Consider the following 23,129-nt stretch of genomic DNA (forward strand, 5'->3'; position numbering starts at 1 on the left):
ATATATATATATATATATATATATATCAGTGACGTGCAGTCAGGGGAGGCAGGTGATCATGGTCATCATGGAAACCTGTCATGGAAATATCAAATGAAAAAAGAAATTAAACAGTTATATGTATTTAGTTCTTGTCCATTTAACTTCACCGTTTTTGGATTTTTTTTTCAAAATCGCTGAATTTCACATTTACCATTTAAATACTAAGTAGAGACGAGCGGTGAGCCAGCAGCCGGCTGAGTCTCAACATGGATTGCGCAATCACTATGCTAACTGTGCTGGCTTGCTCTCTTTAGTACGTTTAGTCACATTTAGTATATTAACTACATTTCTACAGTTTAGCTGGTGTATATAATGTACAGTCACTGTACATTAAACACTGTACTACAGTGTTTATTTTGTTTTATTTTTATCAAAACTCTGTGCATAGGTGAGGCACACAGTTCTCCTGCCTCATGACAGGGGGTGCCAGAGATACTTGCGACTCCACGGCTGCAGAATAATAGAATTAGGGACAGCAAGCTACAGTAAACAGTTGGCAAGTAAAGTGCAACTCTCCAGTCATTTTTTCGTGTTGCTTGGCCTCATTTTCAGAATGGAGGATTAAAATTGAAAGAATTTTCTAAACTGGACTTTCAATCGAAGCAGGAGATAATAATTAAAGGAAGACCAACACCGGAGCTAAAAGGTTTGCTTCAGACAACGGGACAGAATACTCGCTCTTTTCAGACGGACGGGTACACACGAAAAGGCTGGCTGTGTGGATGTCCAGCAAGAAACCGCCCTTTCTGCTTTTCCTGCCTTCTGTTCTCAACTTATGACAATGTCTGGACTCAAATGGGATATTGTGACCAAAACATTTACAACGGAGCCTCATCAGACATGAGCGGTCGACCGCGCACATCCAAAGTCAAATTGCGCTAAAAACATTTGGGATGTCCAGGATCGACTTGGCTTTGGATGAACAGCGAAGACTCAACATCAGCATCCACAATGCTAAGGTAAAGGAGAACCGGGAGATTTTAAAAGATCTCATCAATGCCACCTGCTTCCTTGCCAAACAACAGCTGGCATTTCGTGGAAATGATGAAAGTAAAGGCTCTGCTAATCGTGGCTATGGTGAACTATTAGATGCTTTCGCTGAGAAAGATGACAGGCTAGCGAGACATTTGGAGACATCCACTGGATTTTCTGGCCTGTCAAACAGACTACAGAACGATTTAATTGAATCAGTTGGTGATGTCATTAGAAATTGACATTAAAAAGGAGATCGGTGCAGGCCCATTTGTTGCTGTAGAAGTAGATGAGACCACAGATGTTACAAACCAAGCTCAGATTTCGGTCATATTACGGTATGTAGCTACATCTGAAGCAGGCTGTGAGGTGAAGGAAGCGTTTTTGGGCTTTGACGATGTGAGTGAGGACAGACGTGCTCCTGCCATTGCTGAGTACGTCCTCGGAATGTTGGAGAAATATGACTGTGCTGATAAGCTTGTAGCTCAGACATATGATGGAGCCGCTGTAATGGTCTCGGAACTTAATGGTGTGCAAGTTAAAATTAAAGAAAAAGTGCTCGAAGCCATGTTTACACACTGTTACGCACACAAACTGAACTTGGTGCTCTTGCATTCAGCAAGGTGCATGCTCGAATGTTGCACGTTTTTTTAAAACAGCTGAGGGACTAGCGGCATTTTTCAGCAAGTCCACAAAGCACACTCACTTGCTGGATGATATAGTAACGTGCCGTTTATCCAGAGCAGCACCTACAAGATGGAGCTCTAACTCCAGGCTGCTGCAGACAATAAGCATGCACCAAAATGATCTGTGCACATTATTTCGCGTAATTACGGAAAATCCCGACAGCTGGGACAATGACACGCTGATGATGGCAGCAGGATACGATTGGTGGCTGTCAAAAGCATCAACATGCTTTCTTCTTATTGCATATGAGGACAGTTTCAACAAAACTGACGCACTTTTTAGAGTGCTACAAAACAAAGTGATGGACATTGAATATTATCTTGCACGCATCCGCGACACTGTTCCAGCTCTCGAGCTGAAGTTCGACAGTTTCTGTGACCGATTTGAGCAGAAATGCAGCGCACTGGGCCTGACAGAGAGTGGAGACAGACATTCGATTAGATGTGAACGAGTGTTCTGTAACATTCAGGAGAACATAAGCTGTCAAATGAAGGCCAGGTTTGATCATTTTGATGAGCTGGCCTTTCTTGGTTTGGTGGACTGCGCACATTTTGGGGAAATGTCGAAACATTTTGATGACGCGAAATTGCAAAGCCTGTCAAAATATGCCTGGTTCTTTGACTTTGTGAAGCTAAAGGCAGAGCTCGTTGGACTGTATAGCTCACAACCAGTAAGGGATGGATGTAAATCTCCTGTACAGCTTCAGCTTTTTGGCCCAGAAGGATCTGATTGAAACTGTTCCTGAGGCGACAAAGTTGCTCCAGCTCGCGCTCACTGTTCCACTACTACAGCATCAGTGGAGCGGTCATTCTCAGCACTGAAAAGACTGAAAACATACAGTCGGAACAGGACTGATCAAGGACGACATTCTTCACTGGCAGTGATCTTCATTGAGACAGAGAGACTTTTAAAACTGACGAAAGATAAGGAAGGCTTCTACAAAGAAGTTACCGATGCCTTTCTTCAGAAGGAGTTACAAGTAAAGGTAACACGCTAACGGTTTTGTTTTTAATTATTTTTTTCTATGCTACAGCTTGTATATATAAAGAATGCTGACATGGCATTTTAAACAAAAAACGTTAACTGTTGCCAATCAAATGGTGAATAAGCTAGTTCATGTTTGTAAATCTGACTATGATGATGTCAGTCCCTCACCAGCCATGAACCTCACCGCACGTCACTGAGATATATATATATATATATATATATATATATATATATATATATATATATATATATACACACACACACACACACACACACACACACGCACGCACGCACACACACACACACACACACATAGATATCTATATATAGCACACACATAGATATCTATATATAGAGTGCCTTGCGAAAGTATTCGGCACTGTTGAATCTTGCAACCTTTCGCCACATTTCAGGCTTCAAAGTATTTTTTGTCAAGAACGAACGACAAGTGGGACAGAATTGTGAAGTGGAACAATATTTATTGGATAATTTAAACTTTTTTAACAAATGAATTCTTCATTTTTCAATTTTTTTTTAATGAATAAACGCCATCTTTTGCTCCAATTACAGCTGCAATTCGCTTGGGGTATGTTTCTATCAGTTTTGCATATCGGGAGACTGACATTCTTGCCCATTCCTCCTTGCAAAACAGCTCGAGGTCCATGAGGTTGGATGGAGAGTGTTTGTGAACAGCAGTCTTCAGATTCTCAATTGGATTCAGGTCTGGTCTTTGACTTGGCCATTGTAAAACATCTTCCCTGTCCCTGTTGAATTAAAGCAGGCTCAAACCATGATGCTGCCACCACCACGTTTGACAGTGGGGATGGTGTGGTGATCTCTGCAGTCCATCCAGAGTGATCATGGGCCTCTTGGCTGCATCTGTGATCACTTTTCTCCATGTTTGAGAAGAAAGTTTGGAGGGACACATCTGTCTTTGTAGATTTGGTGTAGTTTGATGCTTCTTCCATTTCAATATGATGGCTTGCACAGTGCTCCTTGAGATGTTTAAAGCTTGGGAAATCGTTTTGTATCCAAATGCGGCTTTAAACTTCTCCACAACAGTATGTCGGACCTGCCTGGTGTGTTCCTTGGTTTTAATGATGCGCTCTGAACTTCAAACAGAACCTTGAGACTATAACAGAGCCGGTGCATTTATTTGGAGACTTGGTTACACAGGTGGATTCTATTTATCATCATCAGTCAGTTAGGACGACATTGGATCATTCGGAGATCCTCACTGAACTTCTGGGGTGAGTTTGCTGCACTGAAAGTAAAGGGGCCGAAATGCACGCCAAACTTTTCAGTTTTTTATTTGTTAAAAAAGTTTAAATTATCCAATAAATGTTGCTCCACTTCACTGTCCCACTTGTTGATTTTTCACAAAAAAAACTAATTTCATATCGTTATGTTTGAAGGCTGAAATGTGGTGAAAGCTTGCAAGATTCAAGGGGGCCGAATACTTTCGCAAGGCACTGCGGGCGGACGGACGGACAGAATGACAGAGACAGAGAGATAGATAGATAGATAGATAGATAGATAGATAGATAGATAGATAGATAGATAGATAGATAGATAGATAGATAGATAGATAGATAGATAGATAGATAGATAGATAGATAGATAGATGGATAGACCAATAAAAAAATAGTTGTTCGGTGCAACACACAACGATTCACCATCGCGTTATTTGTGTTTTCCTGATTCACCATCGCGTTATTTGTGTTTTCCTTCTAATTTCGCCATCAACATGGATCAACACGAAGTTTTCAGACCAAACAAAGAACCGCAAAATGCATTGACGTGATGAAAGGACTGCTACAGTGTGCCTTTTCTTGGTCAGGGGGGTTCCTTCCGTGACGTGACGACTCGTCACCAACTCAAAAATAAGACTTCCAGAATATTCAGCGCGAGTCTTAAAACGTAAAATACAGGTATATGAGGCGGAATCTTTGTAAAATACGCTAAGTAGAAGTCATTTGAAGCGATTTTACAAATTATGGACACAACTTGTCCGGAGGCGTCGGTTATAATGTGTGTGTAATGTGTTTTTAATTTTATTTTGTGCGATGCATAGATGTTTTTGTGCGCCGAGTATATGCTAGCAATGCGTGATTGCGCATGCGCGCAGCTTAGAGGTGACATCGCCCACAATGAAGGGTGTATTTTCAAACTTTTTCCATATATAAGACACACCTTCAATGAATGATAAAAGTTTTCCAAAGGTGTGCCTTATGCACTGGAAAATAAGGTTACATATTTGAGAAAGGACATGTCCGTTTATGAAAGCACGTTTTCCTCGCAATAATGCAGAATTTGTGAGAGTGTATTCACCTGTTGTGGTCGGGGTATCCGAACATGCCTGAAGAGTCCCACTGCTCTATCATGTGGCCTGACCCTAGTCCCCATAGATCTGAGCAATTGCTACACACACATACATACACACACACAAACATGCACACAAGACAGGCACACACACGCACACACAGATAGACAAAAAGACAGGCAATGAGCGAAAAAATTATAAATGATAAAAATAAAAGCAGACAGTCATGACATGTGTGATGTTCCATTCCAAATACGTAGGATGAAATTACAGATGCGTAAACAGTGATAAATTTAAAGGACAACCGACACCATTTTTTGTTTTCTAACTGACATTATAAAAACGTTTTATAGCATCTAAAATACCCAGAACACGCAGGCTGATATTTTTAGTCAAATGAAAAACACCAATAAAAATGACTTAAAGTGTCCCAAAACTACTTCAAAATGACCTCAGAAAGTTTCAGTTTCAGAAGGTCCAGCCCCCTTGTTCGTGACGTCACGCCAAGACGTCTTGCCTTGCTCGAGAATCAAAACAATGGCTTCAGATTCGGAGAAGATGCTTCCTTGTTACTCATCCAGTTAGGAATAAGATCAAATAGTTCTGAAGAGCAAAGCATAAATGTTTGCAATCGATTAAAGAAGTCCTTCTGTGTCATATATACACACGTATATATATATATATATATACACGTATATATACAGTAAAGTCTCGTTATATCGATATCGGATATATCGATAGTCCCGGTTATATCGATACTATTTCTATGCACGCACGGAGAAAAATACATGCAAACAGGGTCGGATATATCGATAGTCCCGGTTATATCGATATTTTTTTGGACTCCCTTATATATATATATATATATATATATATATATATATATATACACAGTAAAGTCTCGTTATATCGATAGTACCGCTTATTACGATACTATTTTCATTTCCCTTGCACATTTCTAGTCTTTTTATGTATAATTAGTACCGTTTAGTACGATACCCGGTTATTACGATAATCCGGTTATTACGGTGCTCCTTTTAATCCCCCGCCGGCCATTTTTGTTGTTTATATCGATATATCCGTCGCGCCATTGGTCAACTTGGTCACGTGTCTTGTTACGTGAGCCGCCATCGGTCGCGCCATTGGTCGACTTGGTCACATGAGCCGCCATCGGTCGCGCTATTGGTCGACTTGGCCGTGTGACTTTGTCACGTGACACGCCATCGGTCGCACCATTGGTCAACTTGGTCACGTGTCTTGGTTACGTGTCACGCCATCAGTCGCGCCATTGGTCGACTTGGTCAGGTGACTTGGTTACGTGCCCAGCACCCGTGTAGCAGAGCCATTTTCATTTTCAGACGCTAGCTCGTGTGTAGCAGATGAGATTGAAGTGTTTGTGTTAAAAGGTAAAAATGGGAAGCAGAAGAAGATTGATGACTTTTTTAAATTGTATACATAATACAGTAAGATGTAAGCGTTGCAGTTTCCCTGTTGTGTTATGTACATGCCCACTGTACTGTATATGAATGCAATAGTTTTTTGCAACAATGTTTCTTGTTTTGTCTGCTGAAGCGCGATGATTTTGAAAATTATTAGCATTCCATACTGTGTATTAAAGGACAGCCGATGTCACTTTTTATTCAAATGCAAACACGCCAAGACGTCTTGCATTGCTTGTGAATCCAAACAATGGCTTCAGATTCGGATAATATGCTTTCTTGTTACACATCCAGTTATGAATATGTTTCAAATACACTGTAGTTCTGAAGATTAAAGCATACATGTTTACAATCATTAAAGAATTATATGTGCCATTTTGAGGCAACATTGGGGGAACATCTCTCACCCAAAAAAAAAGGGAGCTAATGGCCAGCTCCGTTTCTTATATGGCGCTTGGCTGCCCTCTTTTGGCGGCTTTTGTTTAATGCAGTTCGGCGCAGGGTCGGATATATCGATAGTCCTGGTTATATCGGTATTTTTTCGGACTCCCTTGAATATCGATATAACGAGACTTTACTGTATATACATACATTACATACTCTCACGAGCCTTGCTTTTTTGTTGTTTTTGTCTTGTTATTGTGTTTTCTTTTTTCACTTTATGTTGTTGTGCATCACGTGGAACGGATACAGATTGTTTTTCAGCATTTTTGGCCACGACAATCATCAAGGAGGAGACTGTGCTGAGCGGTTGCGCCTTTCGGCAGCATGAATATGCCAGTACTGTTTTTGAATGGGAGGAATGTCGGAGCCATTTGACTACCATCGCTGGACAGCTCTGGGGCCATTGCTTTTTTTGCGCCTGTAATGGGCAGCATCTTCACAGCCCCGCTTTGTTCAGTGGAAAGGTCAGTGCTGTTGGACAGTCTGCGGCTGGATGGATGCATGGCTAGAGGAGCCCGCGATAAGAAGAAAGCAGCGTCAGCGCACAGCGCCGATGCGTATGTGGAACTGTCGCGGCTTGGAATTGAAGCGGATTTATGTTGGACAGGAGATGTAAGACAATGTCTTTTCGTCAATGGATGCTACAGCTTCGTGTTTGCTTTCAACATTTAGCTTGTAGTAGACGTACAAATTCCACCATGACGTCCCTGATCCACTGCTGACATGGATGCTTTGATCCTCTCCTCTTTCAACTAGAACTGCTTCATGTCATCACAAAGAGGGTACAGCAAGTCCTGAAGAATGAATGACTGTGTCTTTGTGTTGACATATTTGTTATTTAAAAAAAAAAAAAATCCCCAAGATGGCGGCGCGTGAACATGCAGCGGCTCCCCTTGGCGTTTTCATGTTTATGTTTGTTAAAGTAATTATAAGTGCCTTGCATGCTGGGTCCGAGAGGACAGTAATTTCATCTGTGCTGTATGTCATGCATATTAGCATATTTGACAATAAAGCTGACTTTGACTTGACATACATACATACATACATACATATATATATGTATATATATATATATATATATGTATGTATATATATATATATATATGTGTATGTACATATATATATATGTGTATGTACATATATATATATATATGTATGTACATATATATATATATATATATACATATACATATACATATGTATATACATATATATATATGTGTATGTACATATATATATATGTGTATGTACATATACATATACATATATATATATAAAAATAAAAATCCTCGTCTCACCCACCATGGGTGGTGTCTGTCCCCATTTCAGCTCGGGTCCTCTACCAGAGGCCAGGAAGCTTGAGGGTTCTGCGCAGTATCCGCGCTGTTCCCAGCACTGCGCTTTTCTGGACCGAGATATCCGATGTTGTTCCCGGTTGATCTGTTGCAACCACTCGTCGAGTTTGGGGGTCACTGCCCCAAGTGCTCCGACCACCACAGGCACGACTGTCACCTTTACCTTCCAGGCTCTCTCCAGCTCCTCTCTGAGCCCTTGGTATTTCTCGATTTTCTCATGTTCCTTCTTTCTGATGTTCCCATCACTCGGGACCGCTACATCCACGACAACGGCTTTCCTTTCCCCTTTATCTATGACCATGATATCTGGTTGGTTGGCCATTACCATCTTGTCAGTCTGTATCTGGAAGTCCCACAGGATTTTTGCTCGGTCATTCTCCACCACCTTGGGAGGTGTTTCCCATTTTGACCTTGGGGTTTCCAGTCCATACTCCGCACAGATGTTTCGGTAGACTATGCCAGCCACCTGGTTATGGCGTTCCATGTAGGCTTTCCCTGCCAGCATCTTACACCCTGCAGTTACGTGTTGGATTGTCTCAGGTGCCTCTTTGCACAACCTACACCTTGGGTCTTGTCTGGTGTGGTATATCCCTGCCTCTATGGCTCTGGTCTTCAGGGCCTGCTCTTGGGCAGCCAGGATGAGTGCCTCTGTGCTGTCCTTTAGGCCAGCCCTCTCTAGCCACTGATAGGACTTCTTGAGATAAGCCACTTCTGCTATGGTTCGGTGGTACATCCCGTGTAGGGGCTTTTCCTCCCATGATTGTCCGTCTTCCCCATTGACTGAGACATTCTCTGAGTACATCATCCGTTGGAGCCTTCTCTTTGATGTATTCATGGAGCTTGGATGTTTCATCCTGGACAGTGGCTCTCACACTCACTAGTCCCCGGCCTCCTTCCTTACGGCTTGTGTACAGTCTCAGGGTGCTGGACTTGGGATGGAACCCTCCGTGCATGGTGAGGAGTTTTCGGGTCTTAACATCCGTGGTCTGAATCTCTTCCTTTGGCCACCTTATTATTCCTGCAGGGTATCTGATCACTGGCAGGGCATAGCTGTTTATTGCCCGGGTCTTGTTCTTGCCATTGAGCTGGCTTCTGAGGACTTGCCTCACCCGCTGGAGGTATTTGGTCGTAGCCGCTTTCCTTGTTGCTAATTCGAGGTTGCCATTGGCCTGTGGTATACCAAGGTACTTGTAGCTGTTTTCAATGTCTGCTATTGTTCCTTCAGTGAGTGAGACCCCTTCAGTGTGGACTACCTTGCCCCTCTTAGTCACCATCCGACGACATTTCTCCAGCCCGAATGACATTCCGATATCACTGCTGTAGATCCTGGTTGTGTGGATCAGGGAGTCTATGTCCCTTTCGCTCTTAGCATACAGCTTGATGTCATCCATGTAGAGGAGGTGACTGATCATAGCTCCATTTCTGAGGCGGTATCCATAGCCTGTCTTGGCGATTATCTGGCTGAGGGGGTTCAGTCCTATGCAGAACAGCAGTGGGGAGAGTGCATCACCTTGGTATATGCCACATTTGATGGACACTTGCGTTAGTGGCTTGCCATTGGCTTCAAGTGTGGTTTTCCACATCCTCATCGAGTTTGCAACGAAGGCTCTCAGGGTCCTGTTGACCTTATACAACTCCAAGCATTCATTGATCCATGTGTGTGGCATCGAGTCATATGCTTTCTTGTAATCAAATATAATATATATATATATATATACATACATACATATATATATATATATATATATATATACACACATATATATATATATATATATATACATACACACACATACATACATACATACATACATACATACATACATACATACATACATACATACATACATACATACACACACACACACACACACACACACACACACACACACACACACACACACACACACACACACACACACACACACACACACACACACATATATATATATATATATATATATATATATATATATATATATATATATATATATATATATTGGCTCTGATTTTAGCAATCATCATGGAATTTAACAAGTTTGATTTGCTTTCGCGGGCCGAAAAAAATGATGTGGCGGGCCGGATTTGGCCCGCGGGCCTTGACTTTGACACCTGTGGTGTAAGGCGAAAAGTGTGTATCTCAAAAAAAAAATTCCCATAGGAAACCATTAAAATGGGAATAATCCGTTCCCGGGTTTCCATAAAATATACTTTTCAACTAAATAAGCCTTAAAACTACACACAACCTACCTTATCCTATGTATAATAAGCGTGCTATTGTATTGTAATGAAAGAAATACACTGCACTGTATAATAAAGTCACTTTATTTACATTTGTGATGGTCATTGATGGCTCTTAATTGACACCTGTTGCTTTCTGACTTGTAAGGTCTTACGAAACTGAGTCATCACATTATCATTCATCATGTTGATGATTCTTATAGCCTTTTCTGAATGGAACTGTTCAATAAAAGCCTGCACATAAACTCTTGAATGGCCTGCTTCTGCTTGTCCTCTTGAAGGCAAATCAAATTCTCTGTGTTGATGACCTCATTATGGTCAGCAACAAGCTCCTCGATGTCATCTGCATTCACTTCGAGTCCCGTCGGTGCTGGCAGAGATTTTATGACAACATAAGGCTCGAGTCCGATGATTCCACGGACGCGGAATATACGTAGCGATGCACTTTTGTCGTAATCATGTCACTGGGGAGGTGACAGTGACTCGTTGAAATGAAATGAAATTGCAGAACGACAATGAAATGAAGTGTCGCGAACGAAGGCCACGCCCGAGCTGTCAACTCGCACGTGACAATTTAGCGTGACTATTGATACGCTGTTCCGGTGTGTGTGAAAACACTAGCTCTGATTGGCTTACCATGACACATGACTCTACCGTTTAGCCAATCACAATCACTTCTATCGCAACTTGACAGAGGGGTGCGTTCAAGTGTAGCAACACAAAAACGTTGGGAAGTGTTTGTCACCTCATTCAGTTAGACCAGGGGTGGGCAATTAATTTTTATCAGGGGCCGCATGAAAAACCTGAATTGTGTCAGAGGGCCACCAACTTTCTTTCATTGTAAATTCTCAAATTAAATATTTTGAATAGCTGGTACTGATAATCAGAAGAATAAAGAACTCTGTAAATATTTATATTAGGTTATGTGAAATTGTGGTGTATTGGTTAAATAAGAAACAATTATTGAACCAGTGCAATTTATTTTTAACTTAATCTCCACAAACAATAACTTGTTTTCCACCTCATGTTACCTCTTCAGTGAGAATAATCCAGTCTGTTCTGGGCTTGAACAAGGGCATTGAAAACTGGCGGAATGTCTGAAGTGGCTATCCGAAGGACAGCTGAGAGGTGGTCATCAGTCATAGAGTATCTGTGTTTGGATTTGTTGAACTTCATAACTGAGAATGTCTGATCACAATAATAGGTAGATCCAAAGAGGACTAAGATCCTCTGAGCATGCCTCCTCAGGTGTGGAAAATTCTCCTCTTTGAGGGCGGAGTAAAAGTCCAGCAGTGAGACTGACTTGAAGTGATCTGCCAGAAGTGTGTCAGACTGCAGATCAATGAGTTCCATCTGAATTTCACTTGGTGCATCATCCACACTGTAGCTGAAGGGAGAAGAAACCACGTGCATTTCACTATCAAGAGTTTTGAAATCTTGAAATTGCCTTGAAAACTCGGCATGCAATGCTTCTAACGTGGTTGAGTACTTTTGGAGGTGATCACCTGATCTTTTGGCTTCCTTAAGTGTTGGCAAGTGGGTCAGAATGTTGACCTTCACTTGGCTTGAGAGAAGCTGCAGTTTTCTCATGAAAGCCTTCACTGCACTGTACATCTCATGCACAAAAAGGCCCTTGCTCTGCATTTTGACATTTAGTTCGTTCATTAGTGCAGTCACATCCACAGCGAATCCGAGGTCTGCCAACCAGTCATTATCTGAAAGTTCTGGGATGTCATGACCTTTCTGAATACAGAACTCCTGAATCTGGTCTCTCAGGCCCCAGACACTTTTCAGAATGTTGCCAAGGCTGAGCCACCTAACAGTGCAGTGATAGCTTATGTCACCATGTTCAGCCTCATTTTCCTCCAACAAAGCAACAAACTGTCTGTGATTTAAAGCTCTCGCTCTGATGAAATTAACTATTTTAGTGACAGCATCAACGACATGTTTCATTTTTAACACTGTCTTACACAACACTTCCTGGTGTATGATACAATGCAAAAATGTCAATTTCTGATCAGGGTTCATTTCTGTCACTTTATCCTGCATTCTCTTTAAAAGTCCAACATTTTTCCCGGTTAGATTTGGACAACCATCTGTTGTCACACCTGCAAGCTTGTCCCATTTCAGTCCTAACATGGCCATACATGCATTTACCTCTCTGAACAAGTCATTACCAGTGGTTGTCCCTTTCATTGACTGCATGGCTGCCAACTCCTCCGTGATTTGAAAGTATGTGGTTATCGATTTAACACGTACATCGCAGCTCTCATCCAAAGCCAGAGAAAAAAAGTCAACGTCGGCAGCTCTGTTGTTCAGCTGAGGCTCTAAGTTTCCCGCGATGTCCTCAATCCGCCTCGTTACAGTGTGTCGGGAGAGTGAAACATTCTCAAACCCGTCCTTTTTCTCTGGGCACATCAGCGCAGCAGAGTCCAATAAACACTCCTTAATAAACTCTCCGTCGGAAAATGCCCCACTTTTTCAGGCGATTTTGTGAGAAATGACATAACTTGTCCTGACGGCTGCATCTCTGGGAGTGTGAAGTTTAGTGAAACATCCTTGTTGGGTTTGTAGTTTTGCAAGCAATGCATCAGACAGATTTCTGTATTTATCTTCATGCTTGGTCGTGTAGTGGCGATTCAAATTATATTCTTTAAACACAGCAACCTGTGTACCACAGACTGAGCACACTGCTTTACCTTTAATTTCTGTAAAGAAATATTTGGCAGTCCATGTCTTGTTGAAAATACGGCATTCGTTGTCAACTTTTCTTTTCTTGGGGTGTGCCGACATCTTGAGCCTTGAGAGTAACTTGGCGAACAGAATCGCCTTCACTCATTTCCGTGTATACACGTAAGACTCTCGCGTATATACACGTAAGACGTAGAGTCTACGTCATGCATACGTAATGACCCAACGCTTTTCAAAATAAAAGTTAAATCATTTTTTTGTTTAATTTATGGCGTTTATGATTGGCCTCACGCGGGCCGGACAGGGACTTGCAAAGGGCCGGATATGGCCCGCGGGCCGTAATTTGCCCAGGTCTGAGTTAGACAATGCTTTCCAAACAGCCTAGAGTCTTAGGAAGTCGTGCGCTATTCTCGAACCTGAACGCACCCCAAGTCTTAGATGACAAATAAACAGAGCAGAGTAGACGTGTACGGCTGGTAGTTTCTTCAATTTATTCATAGTAACGCACCACATTTGAACTGAGGCTGAACACGAGCCTGTGGTGTTTATTTTCCGGTCCCATAATAGTAAAATTATCAGCAAAAAGTAGGCGATCGACGTGTGCATTCAATGAGAAGGGGTATGGAAAGTAGCGCCGCGCTGTTCGGTCGTGCTTCTGCTGAAGATCACTTTCGCCAGATCCGAAGGTCGTGTGCTTGATGGACCGGCCGTGGTGGGTGTGTATTATGAAAATAGTACGTATTATAAGGTTTAATTCTTTGTTTACATTTTGAACTTCCTCATACATCATATCCTGCCTTCCTTTACACGATGTCGCATTTTCATTACGTCACATCCTGTCATTACGTCACATCCTGTCGCGTCATTACTATGCGAAAAATATATATATATATATATATATATATATATATATACATATATAAACACACACACACACACACACACACACACACACACACACACACACACACACACACACACACACACACACACACACACACACACACACACACACACACACACACACACACACACACGAGCGCTTTGTGTTGTTCTTTAATAAATCATCCTGCACAGACCTCTGTCTCTGTCGCTTACTTGGGGATCCAGACATTCAACTTCGCTCTGACGACGAGTCGGCTGCTCTCTACCTCGTTCGGAACGTGACAGATCTAAACAAGAAGGACCAGCTCGAGTCCTTATTCTACAAAATGCATCGCAAACACGCTGCGGAGTTCAACAGCGTTGCTGCCTGTAGCGGTGGCAGCCGTAGGGGAAAAAAAAAGTCTGGCGGTCGTGGTCGCAAGTATGGGTAGTCGTAAGTATGGGTGATCGTAACTCGCGCCGGTTGTAAATCGGATATTACCTGGATACAAAACAATGCAGACAAATGGTGGTAAAGTGCTGTGAATGACTTATGACTGAGCCAACACATGCATGCAAACACGACAATCCACCATTCTTTTTTTTCCTTTGTTTCCCATGCAAACTACTGAAACTTAAGGATCCCAGCCACACTTATCTTTTACACTCCCTCTGTTTTTATTCCTCGTTCTGTCAGAAAGCTACACTCCACATGCACCCACAACTGAAAGTACACTGTGGCGAGACGAGTTACAAGTTGAACAAAAATAAATAAATACTTACAGAAGCCCATACGATGCTCAAATATCGTGCAAAAACGGAAATAAAAAGCAACCTCAATGCCGACTGAGTTGTGATAATAACAGTGTGGAACTGTCGCGGCTTGGAATTGAAGCGGATTGACGTAGGACAGGAGATGCGAGACAATCTCTTCGTTAAAGGATCCTACAGCTTCGTATTTGCTTTCAACATTTAGCTTTTAGCAGACGTGCACATTCCACCATGACGTCCCAGATCCACTGGTGAAAATGATGCTCCTCATTCATCTAAAACTGCTTTATACTACAAAAAGGGTGCAGAAAAGTGCTTAAGATTGAGTGACTGCCTGTGTCTTTTTTGTTGTGTCTATTTATTTAGTTTGTTGTTTTTTACTTCAAAATGGCGCTGCCTTTAGAACAGCTCCTGTATTTTGTTTTCAACTTTGTTCATTCCTTTCCTCTTCCTTTCATCACTTTGCTGCTGTGAAATGTAAATTTCTCCACTGCGAGACCAAAAAAGGCTTATCCAAACACAGCGTTTGCCTGTTATTCTTGATGTTATTTCGAAGTAAAAGTGTATTCCATGTCGACTTTTTGACATGAGTGATTCAATTCAGTATGTTTGGCCTAAATATTACCCAGCTGAAAAGACAAAAAAAGGATCTTGACCCCTTTGGCGATTTTACTCTATTAAATTAAAAAAAATGCAAGCATGGTGGTTTCACGTCTGAGATTTTTGGTTTCCTGCACGCCGGTTTCACTTCTCCTACAAGGTTAACCTGTGGGACCTGAATGAAGAAGTGGACGTCCGCCGCACAACTTGTTAGTTATATATTTTTTTTCTGCATGTCTGCCATGTCAGGACATGATTTTGACCCCGCGTTATGAATTCTGAGCGGCCAATTGGTTCACCGCTTACATAAACTAGCTGGCTATCTATTAGCTATATAGCTATCTGTTGGCTATCCATCCAGCTGACGAGCAAGCTAATAGCTGGCTATTGGGCCGGCTGGCTATTTATTATCTATCCAGCTGGCTGGCTATCTATTGGATATCTATTAGCTAGCTAGTTGGCTGGGTATCTATTAGCTAGCTGGTTGGCTGGCTATCTATTAGCTAGCTGGTTGGCTGGCTATCTATTGGCTATCTATTAGCTAGCTAATGGCTTGCTAGCTTTTTATTTATTTGTCTTATTCCGGGTTGATTGAACGCTGGGGCATGTGGCTGCCGCTGCTCACCCACAGAAAAAATGATCCAGTGACTGTAAACTGACCTTGAGAGTTTTGAAAGGCGCTTAGAAATGAAATGTATTATTATTTTTATTATTATTCATTGATGGGTTCCATTTGACTAAAATGGAAGCAAAAACTCAGTGCGCGTGCAGTGATTCTGTGAAAAAGAAATAAAAACAAAAATATTTTTTGGTCAAACTACAATTCAAGTGTAGCCAATTTTACGGGTGCTTGACTTAGTCAGGAATTGTTTCGACGTACCATAAGCGACACTCCGCCATGTTTTGAGTACAACTATAACAGCACGTTGGTGTGTGTGTGCATGTTCTGTTCTCACCTGGGTATGGTGACACACTTTGTGTTGCTGTTCTGCGTGCTAATGGCTTTTTCCAGCTCATCCAGCTGCCCCGTCTTCTTCAGTTTCTTCACCAGGCTCTTGACAGCTTTTTCACACCATTTCTCCTCCTGCCCGCCTCCATTTTGCTCCCCAACTCCTCCGGTTCCGCCTCCGGCACCTCCACCCGCCGCCGGAGTCTTTTTCCAACCCAGCAGCCGCTTCACCACGGGGGGAGTGAAAGGTAGTATGGAGGACATGCTGTATGTACGTCTTGCACGTGAGTGTTTTGATTTAGCCTCTTAATCTTACGTACAGGGAACAAGGGAGGGGGGGATTTAAAATCCTTAGCCTGTATTTCTAAAATCCTTCTGGATATAGAAGGACAGAGAGTTGGTCCGATCGTCCGATCTAAGTCATTGGTGTTTTGTGAAAATGGCTGGAAAAAGTATTACGAGAGGGAATGTGCAAAATGCGGTGGAGCAGGAAACGGAGCATCCAGGTCAATCTAAAAACACAGAAAGGGGAGAAAGATACAGAAATGGTTTTAAAAAATACAGAAATAAATAACAGTGAATGTGTACTGGCAAAACATCACCATTTGGTTTGTTCCCACAAACTAATTGTATCAACACAGGGTAGCTTTCGGTTACTAGGTCAGCCTCTAAAACCTAATCCCTCTTAACAGAGGTGACAAGTCTTTTGCGTTGATGCTGATACTAATCAAACACTAATCTCATACAAAGGTAGTGATCCCATTATCAAAACCAGAGTTAACCTTCTCTTGCTAAAGCTGAGCAGTGTCAGACCGCATTAAACCGGGCTTCAGGGTCAAATATGGTGCCTCGGTTTACTTTTTTTTGCACGTGTGGAGAGAATGTAATGAAAGTTTAATGAATGTCGATTCAGCCTTGATCGCACTGATATCTTTTCAGGACACAGCACATTAGTTCATGATGTTTTTTTTAATGTCAGGAGCAATTTAAAAAAAGACAACATCATGACAACAATACAGCATGTAACAGCTGTTGTCATTTGTAGACATGCACTTTTTTTTCACCGAGTCAGCTGACATCATCAGCTGTTGAATCTTTTAGCAATTATGACAAATTTCCAGTCGAGGATGTTTCCTATATAATCAATAACGCAAGGCAGGTCAGTGTGATTTCATTTAGGCAACAAAAAAAGTACATTCCAGTGATACCTCGGCTTACGAGCCCTTTAGCAAATGAACTTTTCGCTTTACGAACGTTAAATTCGCGAGAATATAATCTTACCATACGAACTATTTTTTTAGAAACACACGGAGCGCCACAATGAGTGATGTGTCGTTCGCCAACGGCCCAGTTCTTTGAAGTGAACGAAGAGAGAGCCGAGCTGGAAATGGCAGCTGACTTTTTTTAATCCTCTATTCCTCGCCCCCCAGTCTTCAGTCAAAGCCGTACGTGATTGCCGTACATTTCCCATAGGAAACCATTAAAATGAGAATCAGCCGTTCCCGGGTTTCCATAAAATATACTTTTCAACTAAATAAGCCTTAAAACTACACACAACATACCTTATTCTATGTATAATAAATGTGTTATTGTATTGTAATGAAAGAAATACACTGCATTATATCATAAAGTCACTTTATTTACATGTGTGATGGTCATTGATGGCTTGATGGAATGGCGTTGGAGGTCTGACGTCAAAGGGAATTGATGTTTGGAAAGAGTCACATTCCATAAGTACTGTAATTAAAGAAATAAACTGTGCTATGAAATAAAGTCGTTTTATTTACCTTTATGATTGTCATTGATGGCTTGATGGAATGGTGTTGGAGGTCGAAGTTCAAAGGGAATTGCTGTTTGGAAAGAGATGCACATTACATGAGGACTGTAATTAAATAAATAAACTGTGCTGTAAAATAAAGTTTTATTTACCTTTTTGATGGTCGTTGATGGCTTATGGAAGGAGAGTCACCTTCCATAAGGACTGTTAGTAACTTAACCTCTGGTGTGGCTTCTCTTCTTTTTTCTTTGGAGACTCCTCAACATTTTTGCTGATGAAAAACCTCTTAATTGACACCTGTTGCTTTCTGACTTGTAAGGTCTTACAAAGCTGAGGCATCACATTATTGTTCATCATGTTGATGATTGTCATAGCCACAGTCTTTTCTGAATGGAACTGTTCGGTAAAAGCCTGCACATCCTTCCACTTTACCAACATTGCCTTTATGAGCTCACTTGATGCTGCAGCCATCTCCTCCTCAGATGTTCTTTTACTGGCTTTAAAATCCTCAATAAGCGCCGAACTTCCAGGTTGGCGCATGGCGATATCGGCGTGAGTTAGCCGTGCTTTCTCGCATAAAATAGCTTTACACACACTGTCGCCGGATAGCTGCTTTTCGTTAATCCAAATTAACAGAAGTTTTTCAACTTCTTCGATTGCCCGAGGCCGTCGCTTTGAGAGCACGGAAACACCTTTTGCAACAGCCACACCTTTGATGGCTTTTCTGTTCCGGAGAATGGTAGCAATGGTTGACTTAGCATAGCCGTGCTCGGGCACTAAATAACACAAACGCACACCTTGTTCGTGTTTTTCAATTATCTCCTTCTTCTCAGCGACTTTGTGTCTTCTTGGCCTGAACACGAGCCTGTGGTGGGTTTTTTTTTCGGTCCCATCATAGTAAAATTATCAGCAAAAACCTCCAAGTAGGCGATTGACGTGTGCATTCAATGAGAGGGGGTGTGGAAAGTAGCGCCGGCTGGAGCGCTGTTCGGTCGTGTGCTTCCGCCGAAGATCACACCGCCACATCCGAAGGTCGTGTGCTTGATGGACCAGCCGTGGTGGGTGTGTAATATAAAAATAGTGCTTATTATAAGTTTTAATTTTCATCAATTTGACATTTGTAAGATGAAAAGTTCATAATATAAGGTGTTCGTAAGTTGAGGTCTCACTGTAGATAGGCAGATCGGATCAGATGGATCGAAAACACAGTGAAATTTGGACTCGTTTCAACTTTATTGATAGTTCAAAGGCAGAGTGTAGACTGCAAGGTTAAAATAGCCCATCAATCAGGCTCCAAATAACCCGCACAAGCCATCTGTACAACTTGAAGAGAAAGGACAAGCAAGGGGACCAGCTATTACTTAAGTTTCTAGTGTGTCTGCCTGTATCTGTTGCAATATCACAACTTCCAAGATGTACAACCCAGAGCTCCTTAAGACACTTTATGCAAAAAGCTATACATTCCATCAACAACCATCGAAAAGGTAAATAAAACTACTTTATTATATAGTACAGTTTATTTTTTTCATTACAATAAAATAGAACATTTATTATACAAAACATAAGGTATACTTTGTGTAGTTTTAAAGGACAACCGACGTCTCTGCACAAGTTGTGTCCATAATTTGTAAAATGGCTTCAAATGACTTCTACTGAGCGTATTTTACAAAGATTCCACCGCATATAGCAATATTTTACATTTTAAGACTTGTGCTGAATATTCCGGAAGTCTTGTTTTTGAGTTGGTCACGAGTCCGTATGTGACGTCACTGAAGGAACGCCACAGACCGAAAAAAAGGACACATTGTAGCAGTTCTTTCATCACGTCAATGCTTGTTTGGTCTGAAAACCTCGTGTTGCACCAGAAAGAGCCAGAAGAAGGCGTCCAAGCTCCATGGAAGGAATTTATCAGCCTGTGGAATCGGGCTGATTCATTCCTCACAGGAGCTCGGTGGCCATTTTCTGCCTCTTTTTGGCTGAGACATTTCCCCCCAATGTTGCCTCAAAATGGCACGGAATAAATTCTTTAATTGATTGCAAACATTTGTGCTTTCCTCTTCAGAACTATTTGAATAATATTCATAACTGGATGTGTAACAAGAAAGCATATTCTCCGAATCTGAAGCCATTATTTTGATTCTACAGCAATGCAAAACGTCTTGGCGTGACGTCACGAACTGGGGGCGGGACTTTCTGAAAATGCCCAATTCGCAGCTCAATTTTTATGCAGATTTTGGACACTAAGTCATTTTTATAGGTGTTTTGCATTTGAATAAAAATATCATACTGCGTGTTTTGGGTATTTTAGATGCTATAATATGTTTTTCTGATGTCAGTTAGGAAACAAAAAAGTGATGTCGGTTGTCCTTTACGGCTTATTTAGTAGAAAATTATGTTTGATGGGGACATGGGAACAGATTATTCTCATTTTAATGGTTTCCTATGGGAAATTAATGTTTGGAATATCAATGAGAAGGTTTCTTCAGCCATCATCTGTACTGGATAGGTCCCTACTCTCAGGTGAGATGAGAGTACGGACCTATCATAGCTGTGTCCGGCGCCGCCATGTCTGGACATTAGGGATATAGCAATAGGGCCGATAGGACCAGTAAGACTTTAGTTCGCTGACGAAGCCTCTTGGATAGGAGGCGAAACGTCCGACACCTTCAAAAAAGTACAGATGACGGCTGAAGAAACCTTCTCATCGATGGACCACTCCTGTACGACTGAGAGCTTACACAGACGAAATGTTTGGAATACACACTTTTCGCCGCACACACACTTTCTTGGAACCAATTAAGTTCGGAAGCCAAGGTATCACTGTATATCGATAATATGAACCCATTTAAAGACGCATCAACAATGTTGTCAACACTGGTTTTATTCTCAAAACTCTGTCAGCAGTACTGGCGTGTTTACTTGTCAAATCAATCACTGAAAATCGTCCAAATGCCCCCCAATCCCTTCTCCAAGTATTGTCTGCTCTGTGACCTTCACGTGTAACCTCGCCCGAATAAAGCGCTCATTCTAACATAAAAATCAATTCCGCAGTGGCAGTGAGAGTATGTTGATTATCTGACTAAACGATACCAATGTTAGATTGACAGAAGAACATCGCAGATTGTTTTTTTTTTGTTGTTGAAAATGTAAATGTGTGTAATGTATGTAATGTAAAATAGAACGCACATTGTTTACAGGAAAGAGGAGATCGTCACTTCGGTGTCTTCCGCTCAGAGCTCTTTCAAATAATTTTCCTTAGATGATTTAGTGCTGATAAATAAGGAGAACGATAGAAATTAGCGACATTTTTCAAACATTTAAAGATCGGGATTCACATAAATAATTGCTCTTTGGGGGGATTTGTTTGATGCCAAACAATGGGAGAGCGAAAAATCGGCAAGTATCTGCAGAATGAACATATCGAAACTTATTGTCACATTCATGACGGAATTTATCAACATTGGATGCAAGGATCGGTTGAGAAACAATCAAGGGGGAAAGCAATGCTGGGACAAGACCCCTCGTGTTTGAGAAAGACAAACCTTCCAAATGACGTAATGAGTGTTGTTTTTCGGACGGCATAACAAAAAAACTCAAACCGTGTTGATATGGCGACAATGTCTGAATGAAATGCTAATCACCACTAGCGGGGCCTTGTGGACAAGATAAGAGGTCGTATTTTGTCTGTGAAATCAAATCTCACTGTGAGAAACGGTCTGTTGTTATCACTTCTCTACAACTCCCCACAATATAAACACACACACACACACACACACACACACACACACACACACACACACACACACACACACACACACACACACACACACACACACACACACACACACACACACACACACACACACACACTCACGCGGTCGGAAGAATAAGCTAATCAACTCCGCTGCAAACGATTCGACCGTCGACTTTGAGAAAAAGCAGAGAAAAGGGTGAAAACATTATGATATGATTTTAAAATCCCAAATGACTTGCACGATTTCAAGGTTTTTTGTCTTACTAATCGTCCTTCTTCTTCTACTCCCCCTTCGGCTTCAAAAGCCAGTGCAAAAAATGCTAACAAGCTTGCTATTTTGTCCGACACATAATCGGGTCTGCTGCATGTTTTGTCCCGTGCAAATGGTACGAAATATTTCGATGCATGCTTACCGACTAGGAGGCGAAATGTTGTCGGGTGGTCACTTAAGTACCCGTCAATATATCCAGCTTTTTCATTTTAAATCGGTCCATCGAGTGTTGCAAGTCGATGTGCGACCACCGAAATAATGGCCCCTCATTCAAAGCTCAACCAAACTGAACTAACAGCTTTTGCCGACACAAACCGGATTTGATCCTCAGTTTCTCTCTTTCCATTGGCTGAATTTATTAGTTCAGGCAATGACTTCTTTTCTAGACGCATTCCTATTGGTGAAAGCCAATGTCTGTTCGATACTAGAGTGACGTAGGTTTGTCCCGAGTTTACCCAACTCACCTTAATTGCCCTGCAATAATAATAATAATAATAATAATAATAATAATAATAATAATAATAATAATAATAATAATAATAATAATAATTGCTATTATTATTATTATTATTATTTCTTTTTTGAGTGAAAGTTTGATGTCAGTGAAACTGTTCGTCTCTGCACTGCATGTTGCATCATGCAAATGTGGTACAGTATTACACCGGCAGCACCTTCAGGCAAATCAATTCCTCAAATAATTTGCAGTTCAGATGAGCTGCTTCCTAATTTTAATCTAAGCATGGAAATTTACCCAATATAGATTTTGCGGGGTGTTTGTCGGGGGAGTAATGCGCATGCGCAGTGCTTTCCGGTTTCACCTGAGACTTGTTGCTCAGAAGCGAGAGATGCCGACGTCTGTTTTATTTGCGATTTTTTCAATTTTATAATTTCGCATCGACATTAAGGATGCTTTACCAGACAGGATTAATCGAACATCATAAAATGGACTCTTTACCTCACTA

At 41.5% G+C, this 23,129-nt stretch overlaps 1 protein-coding gene and 1 pseudogene across 6 annotated transcripts in view; both read right to left on the reverse strand.

Annotated features, from left to right (window-relative positions):
- The window catches only part of smad2 (SMAD family member 2), a 37,426-nt gene extending 14,961 nt beyond the window's left edge, over positions 1 to 22,465 (reverse strand). The window contains exons 1-5 of one of the 6 annotated variants that reach the window (XM_089019735.1): positions 22,310 to 22,442; positions 21,329 to 21,412; positions 18,153 to 18,215; positions 16,373 to 16,877; positions 5,020 to 5,109 (exon numbers count right to left, since the gene is read on the reverse strand). In XM_089019735.1, coding sequence (XP_088875861.1) covers positions 5,020 to 5,109; positions 16,373 to 16,629 — 347 coding nt within the window. In that variant the 5' untranslated portion in view covers positions 16,630 to 16,877; positions 18,153 to 18,215; positions 21,329 to 21,412; positions 22,310 to 22,442. Of the gene's footprint in view, positions 1 to 5,019; positions 5,110 to 16,372; positions 16,878 to 18,152; positions 21,413 to 22,309 lie in introns of all 6 variants that reach the window. The other 5 variants (XM_089019733.1, XM_089019732.1, XM_089019731.1 and 2 more) reach the window with 5 other exon arrangements.
- LOC148884223 (general transcription factor II-I repeat domain-containing protein 2A pseudogene) lies at positions 11,526 to 13,973 on the reverse strand (annotated as a pseudogene).
- Positions 22,466 to 23,129: the final 664 nt, after the last annotated feature.

The sequence above is a fragment of the Hippocampus bargibanti genome, linkage group LG18 (genome assembly GCF_051943395.1).
Source record: "Hippocampus bargibanti isolate YZ-2025 linkage group LG18, ASM5194339v1, whole genome shotgun sequence".
Classification (NCBI taxonomy): domain Eukaryota; kingdom Metazoa; phylum Chordata; class Actinopteri; order Syngnathiformes; family Syngnathidae; genus Hippocampus; species Hippocampus bargibanti.